Source organism: Camarhynchus parvulus, chromosome 14, assembly GCF_901933205.1.
Source record: "Camarhynchus parvulus chromosome 14, STF_HiC, whole genome shotgun sequence".
Taxonomy (NCBI): domain Eukaryota; kingdom Metazoa; phylum Chordata; class Aves; order Passeriformes; family Thraupidae; genus Camarhynchus; species Camarhynchus parvulus.
In genome coordinates, this window is record NC_044584.1 from 12,277,418 (window position 1) to 12,291,045 (window position 13,628).

At 45.4% G+C, this 13,628-nt stretch overlaps 1 protein-coding gene across 1 annotated transcript in view; it reads right to left on the minus strand.

Annotated features, from left to right (window-relative positions):
* Positions 1-1,234: 1,234 nt before the first annotated feature.
* LOC115909096 (multidrug resistance-associated protein 1) overlaps positions 1,235-13,628 on the minus strand; it is a 46,400-nt gene continuing 34,006 nt past the window's right edge. Inside the window, exons 21-31 of the mRNA XM_030958174.1 lie at positions 13,293-13,431; positions 12,163-12,370; positions 10,752-11,062; positions 9,258-9,457; positions 8,660-8,786; positions 8,204-8,305; positions 7,029-7,175; positions 5,990-6,148; positions 4,622-4,788; positions 3,867-4,061; positions 1,235-2,722 (exon numbers count right to left, since the gene is read on the minus strand). Coding sequence (XP_030814034.1) covers positions 2,614-2,722; positions 3,867-4,061; positions 4,622-4,788; positions 5,990-6,148; positions 7,029-7,175; positions 8,204-8,305; positions 8,660-8,786; positions 9,258-9,457; positions 10,752-11,062; positions 12,163-12,370; positions 13,293-13,431 — 1,864 coding nt within the window. The 3' untranslated portion in view covers positions 1,235-2,613. The remainder of the gene's footprint in view (positions 2,723-3,866; positions 4,062-4,621; positions 4,789-5,989; positions 6,149-7,028; positions 7,176-8,203; positions 8,306-8,659; positions 8,787-9,257; positions 9,458-10,751; positions 11,063-12,162; positions 12,371-13,292; positions 13,432-13,628) is intronic.

The window sequence follows — 13,628 nt, forward strand, 5'->3', positions numbered from 1 at the left end:
CAAAAGAAAAGCAATTCCCCAAATTACATATGAAAAATCCATCATGTTTCAGATGTGCTGGAGTCCCCAGGGCTCTGTCCAAGTACTGTGATGACTCTGGAGCTCAAGTCTCACAGAAGTTATCTGGAAGTTGGTTAAAGCAAAATATATAAAGGAGTTAACACTTGGAGATACCATGTAGGAGAGAAATGCTACCTTAAAAAATCCTTGTCCCATGATTCCAGGTTTAAAGCAATACTGAAACTGCTAAAGCCAGAAAATAAATCAAAATGTCATGCATTAATTTACACCAAGTTCAGGCCATACATGTACTGTGCAAGTCACACTCCCAGTGCCCAGATGGTCACAAGACACACAGGAATGCCAAGATGTTAAAGGTGTCAGTGACCCAAAGCACAGTTGTTGCTGTGCCACATCACTGTCACACTGCAAAAGGATCTTTGTGTGGGTCAGGACTGGGAACACTTACAGAAGTAGCTCTGTTCACACACATGAATTAGGGTGGTTTCTGCAGGTCTTCTGAAAATTCTGAGCTGTTTCTTTGGCAGAATCAGCTTTTCCAGATGTGAGAAATCTTCCATGTTGCAGTAAATAATGTCAGCCCAGATACATCAATGTGCACTGAAATCAGATACAGTGAATTCAACTGCACAGCAGCTCCTCTCCCTCTTCCTTGCCAGGAATGGGGTGGAAGGGGAGGATCACAAACTGTTCTGGAGGATGACTGTTCCCAAGCAGGAAAGGTGTCTCAGTGGCATTGACAGTTCCTCCCCTGGGTCTCTGCAGGGAGCTCCATCTCCACCTGAATGTACCACACCAGCCCAGCCCTTAGCACAGAGCCCCTGTGCTCTGCTCCTAAAAACCATGTGCTGCAAGCATCATCCCACCCTTCTGCCCACCACAGTGCTGCACCAGTGTCTGGGGATTTGAAAAACTGTAACTCACAGCTCATCCCCAAACTCCCCAGTCAGCCCCTGCTCGTTCCCTTTCCGCAGAGAGAACTCACACCAAGCTCAGGAGCTGTGGCAGCCACAGCCCATGGACACCATGGGGGTGACAAAGGTCCTCAGCACTGGGGCTCCTGCTCTGCTGAGCCTTCATTATCACCTGATCAGTCTAAGCAGGACCACTAATTTCTACTTTCAAGGCAAAAAGCTGAACTGACAAAGCAAACCCTTTGTCGAACACAAGGCAAGAAATAACACGTTTTCTTTCAAACAATTTTTTACTGCAAGTTCTTTGCAAATATTTGCATTGTCATTACAAAAAATACCAAAGAAATTTTCAGTCTATTCAATTTCAGAGTGTCATAATTTACAAAAAAATAAATAGCTTTATTCTAATGACAACAATTGTCTAGTATTAAGGTCAGCAATATCAATCACAGAAGTCCACATTCTCAGTGCTGAGTATCTGGATCCATCTGACTTAGTTTGCTTTCTTCCAGCATTTTCCTTTAAAATAAGACTAATCAGAACATTAGAAAAGTAACTTTTTTCTTACCACAAAAAGCTGAAAATTCAACATAGATCTTGAAAACCAGACTCCGCTGCCATTTCAATTGTTAGACCCTTCCGACACAAAACTTTAAAAATGCTTTTTTTTTTTTTAAACAACTGCAACACAACATTTTCCCACAAAAATTTAAGAGTCAACAGCAGCAGCATGAAGGGCATGTTTCTTTGATATAAGGCTAATGGTCCTTGATGTGGCAGAGCTGCTATGAAAGCACAGAACTACCAAAGCCAAGGGTGTTACAATCAAGGTCACCCTGAGCCTGCAGCCTCTGCTCAGGCAAATCCTCCCTGCTCAGCCCTTCCCCACAGGTGTCACCAGCACTGGGCACCCCAGTGGGAATTCCGGAGGGAGCTGGGGGTAACATCAGCACACAGCAACACACCAGCTGCTGCACAATTTGGTTCTGGAGCAATTGCCATCCCAGACATGCTAAACACTGCTCTGAAGTTGACTGTGCTTTTTCACATCAGCACTGCTGACATGACAGTGAACTTGCTGCCCTATGCTGTAAACACATGAAAGCTTTAGGACAATGCATAAAGCATTAACCATGTACAGTAAATGCCATAAGGAGAAAGTCTGGCACACATTTTATTTCACAAGAAGAAAAATCTTTGGACTAGAGTACTTTATGCCACAAAATGTTCCAAGTGCATCCCACAATGGATGGCTCATGAAATGAGGAATCCACAAACAAGCAAATAACTAGCATTTGCAAAAATGTTTTCAACAAAAAAAAAAAAAGGAGGGAACTTCAGAACATAAAAGAGATGAGTAGAAAAAGCTTTTCTGAATTTCTCTGATAAATCACTCGGCCATACATCTGAGTGTATAATGACAGATTTCAGGCAAAAAATAGGAGTCTCTGAAGTGTCTTCCACAGTGTAGGAGCTTCTCCTAAAGGTGGCTAAAATCAATACTAAGGAGAAATAAAAAATAAGAAAAAAATTGCATCTTTATGTTGCTTCCACTGCCACGCTCTGGCTAACTTCACTGTGAAACTCAGCTGTGTGGTTTAGTCCAGCTCAGGGGAAGTTACAGTTCTCTAAATGTATCACCTCCCTCTTCCCCACAGTAAATAGCCAAGTTCAAGTGCTACACCAAGCCTGAATCTTTGGCCATGCTATAGAAAATGCCTTTTTCCTGAAGTAGTTGTTCTGGGGTACCACACTCCACCACTTCTCCTCTCTCCAGGACCAGAACTCTGTAAAACAAGGAGAGGGGAAAAAAAAGGAAAAATAGTCACAAGATCCAGAAAGCCAGTGAACATGGATATACATGTACAGACAGAGACTGCAGCATAGCCATTATTTGCAAGTGCTGACAGTGTGAACAGGCTGAGGTGCTCACTGTCCCTCCCCAGCTCTCTGCAGATGGTCTGTGTGGTGATTGTTTATACAGCACATGGCCACCCAGCCATCTGCAGACACAGCACATGGTCACCCATCTCCTCCTGCACAGGAGGCTCTGAGTGCACTCTGAGCCAGCCAGAAGTGAGCTGGCAGCACTTCTTGTCAAGGTGTGAGGGCCTATAAGACCCTGCAAGACTTGAGGTAACCTTCCCTTAACACCCCTCCACACCAACTGCTGTTCACAGCTTCTGTGACAAGCAAAAGCATCCAGCCGGCACAAGGAAGTGCACCAGGTCAGCTGGAGTGTTCCAGCTCCCCCATGGATGGAAGCACTGCAGAGATGGTCACCAAGCCCTGGCAGGGGCTGCAGCCTGGTGTCACCACTGCCACTGCTGAGCTGGATTTTCCCTGCTGGCAGTGCTCCTCTCTCTGATCTGTCACTACTGACAGCACACAGGGCTACAAAGGTACACTGAAATGCTAGCAGTGCTCACTTTGCCATTCTGTGATAAAAGGGACAAGAGCCTAAAACTGCAATGTGAGACAACTTGGCCCTCAAGCCCACCTTAGGAAGGCAGCCAGCACGAGGGAGGCTCTATGAACTATAACCAGAAGTGAGGGAAAGTGGAACATCAAATGAACTTCAAAGGGCAGGATCTCCCCCTTGGGACTCCCTATGCTGTCTGTGCCTAAATTAGGGCAAGACCCAGGAACAGACTCCTGTCCTTGCCTCTCTCCCCTTCCCAGTTTGCCCAGGCAGGAGCAGCACACAGCAGTGTGACAGAGGGACCAGAGTAGCTCCCCAGGGTAAGCACTGCCACCACGAGCCAGAACACACACACACCCCAGCCCTCAAAACAGGGATTCCAGCAGCTCTGTAGCTGCAGAGGCAGCCAAAAAGGAACCAGTAAACACCCAGCTAACACAAAGATTGCCATTTAAGTGGAGCACAGTGCAGGTCACACAGTCGGCAAGGTAAGAGCAGCACCACCTCACCTGGTGTAGTCCATGATTGTGTTCAGACGATGTGCTATAGTTAACACTGTACATTCTTCAAACTGAGACTTTATAGTGGACTGTATGAGCTTATCTGTCTCAAGATCAACAGCAGCTGTGGCTTCATCCAGAACCAGGATTTTGGACTTCCTGAGCAGAGCTCGTGCCAGGCACACCAGCTGGCGCTGCCCCACGCTGCACAGAGGGGATGGAGCATGGGGAGAAAAGTCAGAACAAGTTCAGAGCATTCATTGGTACTCATTTTGAAACCTGGCAATCCTTGTTCTAAAGATAAGTTGAATCTTACTATTTCCCTGAAGAATATCTGACAGCATCTGAAACTACACCCCCTCAAAGGAGGTCCTGGCAATGCAGTAGGAGCATACAAGTGGTTTCAGCATAACTGCATCAGTGCAGTGTTGAGGACTGGACTTCAAATGGTTTCTACAAACTCAACATCTAAAACCCTGATAAGGTGCAAATAGCAAGTGAACAGCTTCCTTAGAATAATGCTGCTGCTTAAATGCTTTCCAAGGCTGCCCAAGCTGCCTTGCACTCAAAGTATTTCTTAAAATTATTTGAAATTCCCAAACTCAAGAGCTGAAAACATGTTGAAAAAAACCTAGTTGTCTGATTGCCTGGTCACACATTAAGAATTCTCCAGCTGCCTCCCCAGACTGTCACACAGGGCTGGGGCATTAGAACTTGCCCAAGCACACCCACGATTCATTCAGCACACACTTTCTTTGACCCACCTGAGGTTCTCACCACCCTCAGCACACTCATGATTCAGTTTATCAGGAAGGGATGATACAAAGTTCTTCAGGTGAGCCAATTCCAAAGACCTCCAAATGTCTTCATCAGAGTGTTGGTCAAAAGGATCAAGATTCATACGCAGAGAGCCAGAAAACAATATTGGATCCTGCTCATGGAGAGAGGAAACTGACAATGGACACAGAACATGGCAAGGGCTCCACAAATATTTCTCAGATAACAAAAGGAAACAACATGTACAGATGTAGTTGCAAGCAAGCTAATATACTGAATTTAGGAGAGAGGGCTCATTTTTTTTTTCAAATAAAAAGTTATTCTCCCTCACTCTTATTCTTCTTGGGGGCCTGACCTCTTCCCTTTGCAGATTCTTGCAGTCCAGACCTTTCCATTAGTCAGTAAGTCAGTAACTCATGAATTCAGAAAAAAAAAACAAACAACAAAACAAACAAACCAAAACACCCAAACCCCAGCCAACTTTGTTTTTACTGGACCTCTAGGCTAAAATAGAGGCCCTCCCTGCTCAACCTTCTGTCAGCAGGGACTACCAGGTCAACTTTTCACTTCTTAGGGAATTAACCATCTGTAAGTATTTCAAAACTCTTCAGCTGCAGTATGAATGAAATTACTCTTTTTTTTTTTTTCTTTTCTTTTCTCTCAGTCAGGAAGAAATACTACTTTGGAGATATTGATGCAAAACAATCAAAAGGAGAGAGCAAAGTCCACCCCCAGATTTCCAAAAGAGGTGGTAGAGAAAACCTTTTACAGTGAGCTCACTTGTTTTTGCCAGTGTGCTGCAAGGGTAATTGAAAACATCACATTTTATCGTCTTACTTTGAATCAGAACAGGCAATAAAGGCTACACAGTAAGAACAAAAACACTTGAGACTAAATCCAATGCTCATAAAGCTGTATTTCCAAATGTTTAGGACTATGAAACCCCCAGCTGGCTGGGCCAGACTGGGATGGTTTCAGTGCCAGAACAGCACTGACAGCACTGTTCACTCTGCCCAGTTCACAAGGGGATCCCAAGCAGGTGCTCAGCTGGGATCAGCCCTTCCCACTCAGGCTGAGCTGTCTGTAGGCTGCAAGTGATCAGCTCCTGAATCCACAGGCCAAGGTTTTGCTTCACAACATGGCTCAGCCAAGTTCCTACTTGTTACCTGGCACAGGCAAACTGAAACCAGCCTAGGGAAAAAAGCCTGGTTTCAAGTCCATGAAAGGGCAAGCTGAAGTGACTGACTTTCATAGCACAGATCAGAGGAGGAATAACAATTTTCTCCTCAGTACTTTATGGAAGGAGCACTGCAAAGAGCAAAGAAGTTTAGGTAGTGGCAGGATTTTGCACCTACCTGAGGGATGATGGTGATCTTGAACCTCAAGTCATGGAGCCCTATCTCGGCAATATTGATCCCATCAATAATAATTTCACCTTCAGCTGCTTCATTAATCCGAAACAAACCCAAAGTAAGTGAGGATTTTCCAGCTCCTGTTCTTCCAACTATTCCAATCTGTTGGGAAGAAATACAAGAACACCTTACTCTGGGAAAGAGTTAAGGCATTTCCGAGCATTTCCACCTGACACCAACACATTGTCATACTTTTGGGGTTATCCACACACCAAAGGCATTCAGTTTCACACTGTATGTTTTACTTCCCAGTTAGACTGATGTCTTGATCAATTCTTTTCAAATATAAAAGATTGCTACTTTGGTTGGCTGGTACACCTCTGGCCATCTGTCCATTCTAACCACCTGGGGTAGCATTCTGCCCATATTTGTAGGTACAAAGTGTGCACTCAGGCGAAAACAAATGCCCAGTTGGCTACCACTAATAAGGAAGCTGGACAGTAGATCTCATAGCTACCTTTTATGCTGCTGTGCAAGACTACACTATTAATAGACATCAGAGAATCCACACAGGACTGGGCAAGGAAGCAGGAGGAGAAACACAGATCAGCTTGGCCAGATCCAGAGAATCTGCTCTCAAGTCCCATTTTTTCCTGCAGTCTCACCTTGCAACTTCTGCCTCACTAGATCAGGCTTCCCCCCTTGACTGTAGGCTATTTTCCTGAGATTATAATTAACTTAATCTCTCTGCAACCTACTCCTCTTTGCTTATGGCAAACAAATTAGCAAAATTCCCTGGGAAGGGACAGGACAGGATAAACCTCACCTCCCAATGAAACCAGGCCAAATGATACTTGGCAGCCCCACATAACTGATGCAGAACACACATTGCAAAGGCTCAGAACCCACAACATCTGCAGGGCTGATTCCACAGAAGCTTTTGTAGTTCTTAAGAGCCCCAGACACAGAACAGAACAGGGTTAAGGCTCTCAGGGTTAAGTTCTCTGTGAACTCAGCACCCTGCCATGGATCCAGGCATTACCTTTTCCCCCCCATTGATGGTGACATTGATGTTTTTCAGGACCAGGTCCAAGTCCTCGCGGTAGCGCAATCCGTAGCCCCGGAACTCCACCTTCCCCTCCTGGGGCCAGCTGCTGCCTGGGGCTGTCTGCTCAATGCTCCACTCAGCCTGCAAGAGGCACACAGACACCTCTGATCAGCTGCTGCAACCAGCACAGGCTCAGAGGACTCAGATTGCAATTAAGAAAAATCCTTCTTCAGGGATAATTTGCAAAAGAAGCTGTGATGAGGAGAGGAGAGAAGTCTCAGGACAGATGAAATGGTGTGAGTAGCCAAGGGCTTGGCTGTCTCAAGTCCCACTTACTGGATAAACTTCTTGCCAATGGCAGAATCATGCAGGCAGCACACATTCAGACAAGCTGTCTGTACACTCCACCATGGCAAGGAAACCTCTGGGGCAGCCACAGGTGCAACTAGAAGCAGTTAGGCTGAGACTGTGCACTAAAACATCCATCAGCTGGTAAAAAGCTGCTGCCTCAGCCTCCCACAGGGGTGAGAAAGGAAAGAATACACTGCATTCACTGCCACTGCCAAATAAAAACACTTTTGCATGTATAAACACTGGTCTGCTACAGAACTTAAGACAGAAAAATCTAGGAAGGGTCTTCATAATGTTTGGTTGCAAAAATAGTGACCCAGGTCAGGTTCAAGTGACAGGCAAGGAACTCCATCACCATAAAGGGAACAACTGCACATTGAATAAACAATGTGATTTGGATCAAAACAAAAAAAAACAAAACAACAACAAAAAAAAAAAAAAAAAAAAAAAAAAAAAAAAAAAAATAAGTAAAACCTTTTGATTCCCCACATTGAGTGCAAAAAGAGAAACACATAAAAACATTATGTTTGAAGTTTTAGGAAACCAAAACATTTGTGCTACCCTACTGCTTAGCCTTGAACATCAGAGCACATTTCCTAAATAGCACTGTGTAAATACCAGTGGGAACACCACAAAAGCACCAACAGGAGCTTCCCACTGAGACCCAGCCCCTCCCTGGCTGGGATCTGAGCTCTGAGCACAGCCCTGAGCTCTGTCCCCCCCTCAGCTCAAAGCCCACCCTCCAACCACTCAGGGGGCAGCTGAGACCTCAGAACAGGGCACTGGCTTCCACAAGGCTGGTGGAGAGCTCACTGTACCTCCTTCTCCATTTCAGAGTACTCTTTGACTCTTTCCACAGCAACGATGTTGGTTTCCAGCTCGGATGACATGCGAACCAGCCAGTTCAGGTACGCTGTGATCTGCAAGGGGGAAAGCAGTCAGAGAGCAGGTCACACTGAACAGGTTACCTGCAATAAATGAAAAATGTGGAACAACCAAAGCACTGCAATTTCATGGAATGCAAACCACAAGATCTTGGCTAATCAGTGCCGGACAGAAGGAAAGCCTAAATGCCTTTAAGATGCACAGGATGAGACACGTCAGCCACAGGGAAAGCAAAGAAGAAACTTCCCAGCATCTCCTCAGATACTATTTGTAATTATTATTTTCTATGTTCTTTATATTAGTTTTCCATCCAAAGCCCTATCAAGGCTGTGACTTTCAGATACAGTCTAACGATTCAGAGGTTTTGTTTTTAGGAGAGGCAAAATTACCTGCAGTGAGTAGGACACTGAGAGCCCAACCAGGCCTGCACTGAGTTTGTTGCGTGCGATCACTGCAAACAGTGCTGCAAACAGGACAATGCAGTTCCCCACGTACTCCAGACGCACTGCCAGCCACCTGCAAGGCACAAACACATCCTTCCAGTGCTTCACCCACAGAGATCAGAGATGTGGACAACAAATGGTCTGTTACACATCTTTTTTTTGTAAGATTAATAATATGGCATGTGTGTCCTGCTAGTGACACAAGCACTGCAAGATGTCTGAGGTTCTGCTTCAGCAGTGTGTGAATCTAGAGGCATCCAAAATTAACGAGTCTTTCAGGTGCATAAATTCCTCTCTTAACTACAACTACTTTCTGAATGTAGGGATCAATAAAACAAAACTTTAAAAATAATACAACCCAGAAGCAAGGTAGGAACTCTTGGAAAGGTGAGAGATTCAGTAGTAGTTTTCATTTCATCACAGAAGTTCGAACAGAACAGCTCTGAAACAGATTAATCCCCAGAGGCAAGCACGCCAAGAGCCGTGACAGGTAAGGAGCACAGATCCATGCCCTCCCCAGGTAACTCTGCAGCCCCAGTGGTACCTGTTAGCAACAATGCTGGGATAATAAGCCTTCTGGTTCTCGTCCACCTTGATGTCGTTCTGGCGGATGAAGCGTTTCTGCTCCTGGAAGGCGCGGATGACGCTGACCCCCAGCAGGGTCTCGTTGAAGTGCGAGTACACGGGCGAGCGGCTCACCGACTCCAGGCGCTTCAGCTGCCGCGACGTGGCCACATAAAACCTCTGCCAGTGAGAGCATCAGAGCTGTGGTCACTGTGGGAATGTGCCCCCTGCTCAGGGAGTGACAAAGCTATCCTTTGTCCCCTTAGAAAGGAAACAAGCCCAGAAGTTTCTCTCCTGGATTAGGTGAAAAAGCCACCTCATAGGACCTTGGGGACCTCACCTCAAACGTAAGGATAGCTAATTGGACAGGAGCCAAAAAGTCCTGCCTGGGCAATTTACTTGAAAAAGAAGAGAACAAACAAACTAATGGCTTTTACCAGGGGCAGGAGGTCCTCTTGCACCTGGATTGGTTTTTCTCTGTAAAGGGTTTCGTTATTTTGCCTTTTATTAAATCTTTCTGTTTCCAACACTGCCACAGAAGCCATCCTGCTGATTTTACAGTTTTTAAGGTAGCTGAGCTACCTTGGGTGTGAAATAGATCTCCAAGAGCTTGAGACCTGCCTCAAGGAGACTCCTATTTCAGGTTACATCCAGATTGTGTCTGGAAAAACAAGGGGAGTCATGAACAGCTCCCTGCCATCTGGGCTGTTAGTGACAGAGATTCAACTTACACGTGGGAATACAGACCTTCTCCAGCACTTTCAGGCCTGAAGGACCATGACATACACTCTGCTGCCTTTAAACAACTGCCAATCAACCCATCTCATAGCAGAGCCATTTTCTCCTCTTTCTTTTTTCAGCAAATTTAGTTTAACAGTATAAAACACACATATTACCACTTTAAGGTTTACTAATGGAGCCAAAAGGATTTACAAATTCAAGAACCAAAGTCAAACCCCAGCTGCTTCTCTTCGTTCTGTGCTGGCTCTTCCAGTTTCTAGGAGTGAAGGCAGAGTGAAGCAAGCACCCCCTGCCCACACAGGACAAGAATGAATAAAAGGCTGTCATCCACTCTATTGCTCTGCAGACACCATTCTGATGAAACAGGCACAAGAACAATACACACACATATCCCTATAAAGGCTACTCTCATGTTTGGAAAGCAGTCTTGGAAAAGCCCACGTTTTCCATATTTGGGCTCTGAGCAACAAGCTGTGCAAAATTTGCCACAAAATCTAATGGCATTTTTATCAAGTAGGTATTATAGGATTACCCTCTGCACAGAAGTCATTTTACACTTGACAAAGGAAGGAAATGCTGTGCTAACATCAGATTATCAGTAAACCATGCAAAGCACAGTCAAGCATGACTCAAACCCAGCACATTAAAACCCTTCCTCACGCAGGGTAAGAACAGCCTCAAATAACAGAGGATGTGCCTGCTGGTCCTGGCTCCCCCAGGGAACACCCTTTACCTGCACGAACAGGTAGACAAGTCCCAGGGGTGGAATGATGACAGCAGCTATAGGTGTGGCCAGCAGGATGATGATACAAGCCCCAATGACATTGAAAGTGGAGCCCATGAACATCTTGATGATGGGTGGGATGGTGGAGTCGATGGTGTCGATCTCCTTGGAGAAACGGTTCACCAGGTTCCCACTGGGAGTGCGCTCAAAGAAGCTCATGGGGGACCTGAGCACGTTGTGCAGCAGGTTGAGGTGCAGGTGGTGTGATGCAAAGATTCCTCCTATTGACACAACCATGGAGTAGCCAAACACAGCAATACCTAGGAAAGGAGACTCATTAACTGCTGCCGCCTGTCACACAAAGCATTTTCCTCATTTTGTCATCATTTAGCATTAGTATGTTCTCACTGTAGGACACAGAACAAAACACCACTGCTCTCAAGGTGAAAAAAGGGAAGTTTGTTTTCTGACTAACATTTATAGATTTCTAAAAGTGACAGTGGATTGGAGGGTGAAAGTGCCACCTCTCCAATCACACTGGACAAGCCAACAGTCCATCATATTTCTCTTGTTCCATAAAAGAATGCAAAACAGTAAGTTATTTACAGAAAGTGTGTGAGAAAGTTCGTTACAAGATTGTAAATATCAGAAGGCTTAGAAAATCTTTAAAAAATCAGGGCAACAGTGTGTCTCTATAATAATAATCCTGAGAACTTTGGTTCACTTCAGGTAGACTCAGCAAATATGTCACGTAGTTAAAAAAAATAAAACAAGTGAAAACATCACATTTCTTTCATTGCTTCTCCATTACAAAAATTTGTTTAATATTTGAACACTTTCCCTGAGCAAAAAATCACTGAATTTGCATTTTTTTTTATTGTGGGATTTTCATGGCACTTCTGAAGTGGGGCACTTGGGGTGTTGGGGTCCATGGCAAACAAACTCCAAACCACAAAGAGGACACAAAACAAAACATCACTGAAGCAGCCTCCCCACAGTGCCCTGGGTGGAGCCACAGGCAGCCAGAGCAAACCCCAGCCAGGGCAGCTGAGCCAGGCTGGGGCTGCAGGGAGGCAGCACAGCCACAGCCTCCTGGGACAAACTGCCCTGCAGGGACAGCACAGGCTGCTGACAGGAAAGGGAGATTCTTCTCAGATCATATATTCTGTCAACAGTTCTGACTCATCAGCCAGCAAAACACTTCTCACTTTGAGAAATTTCATTTACAAATGAAAGGAAAAACACGTTTTGTAACTGAATAATTGTACAGGTTGGTTTGCTTGCTTTTTTTTTTTAATCCAAGTTTTTCATTTTTCTATGAAAACACACACTCAAATCCTTAGCAAAATGCTGCTACAGGCACCAAGAGCATTAGAAACACTGAAACAGGAAATCTTAAAATACACAAAACCAAGCAAACCTTGAGAAATTCCCAGTGCTCCATATACTCCCAGTCTGAGAGTTGTGTTCTGCTGTGTCCCATTGATAACAGGATCATCTGTCCATAAACTCAGCCAGTAGTTGGAAGACAAGGAGGCTATATGATTGCACATAAAGAGGAAAATGGCCAAGAAAGACATACAGAGTCCAATTGCTTTCATGTAGTCCCAGTACACTGATGCCTTTACCTGAAGAAAGAAGACAAAAAGAAATACTCATTTTGCAGCCAGGTTTCAAAACCAGCAACTCCCCCTTGTCCAACACCTATTTAAAGCCAGTGTCCCTCCATGAGGCCATGAAAACACAGCAGCTGCACTCCAGAGAGCCACAGCCTGGGAACACAGGCTGCAAAGCATTCTGTGGAGACATGCCAAACCCAACAGTGCCTCAGGGCAGGCACACATCATCCCTGCCCTGTCATCCCAGGGAAGGGAGGAGTAGGGAGGGACCTGCCTGAAGTACCACAGAGCATCAGCAGCAGAGCCAAAAACTTCACTGAGCAGTTCCAGTTTCTGGCTCTCTGTACCACAAGATTATAAAGCCTTCAAACCAACCCTTGCTCCACATGGCTTCTATCCTGTGATCTATCTTTAACCAACAGCAAGCAATCCAAGCTTGGATTCAAGCAACATTGCTAGGAGCTGTAGCTGCCTCTTTCCCAGGAACCTCAGTCTCAGGTTTCTCAAAAAGCCCTGGGTATCCTGGGATTAGACACTTATGTCTACAGTGGAAACTTGGCTTAAATTCATCTGAGTCAACGGCAGCTCCTCACTGAAGGGCAGTTTTCATTATGTCACCTAATTTGTCACAATCTCCCTCCAAGAAAGAGCTGCAAGGTTTTCATTCCTCCTCCTACACTTTGATGTGGTCAGGCCCATCATCTCACACAAGTTTTCTGTTGGCATTCTTCCTGCAGGCAAACACGGGGCTCAGGTTTGGGAGCAGAGGGCACAGCAACACTTCCATCAAGTATTACACAACAAGCAGCAAGCTCAAGAACTCACTCAGCCTGTCTCACAACAGTTATGTGGCCTTCAGAAGTTATTTTCTTCTGAAACAGATTTTTCCAAAACTGAAGAAGGGCACAGGAAGTGGGAACTGGAGCCTTACCCTCCCAGTCTTTGCTGTGTCAGCCTCTGTCAGTTTCCAGGAATTCTTCTCAGCAAGTGGCTTCTGCAGCTCTGCTGTGCTGCTCTGCAGCTGTGGCTTCCCAGTGTCTCTGCTGTATGTTGAAGAGTTACTGAGCTGCCTGTTTGAAGACATTTAATTTTTAACCTTACCTTGGCACAGGACAGGTGTTACCTCACATCTAGGCTTTCACATTCCACAGCTCCAAGCCAGTGGTTTACACTCCTACGGAGATGTTCTAACCCCACCACGGGGCCAGAGGTTCCTTGAGCCCCCCTTGTCCCCTCAGGGCACTGTCCCAACCCTCCCTGACAGCAC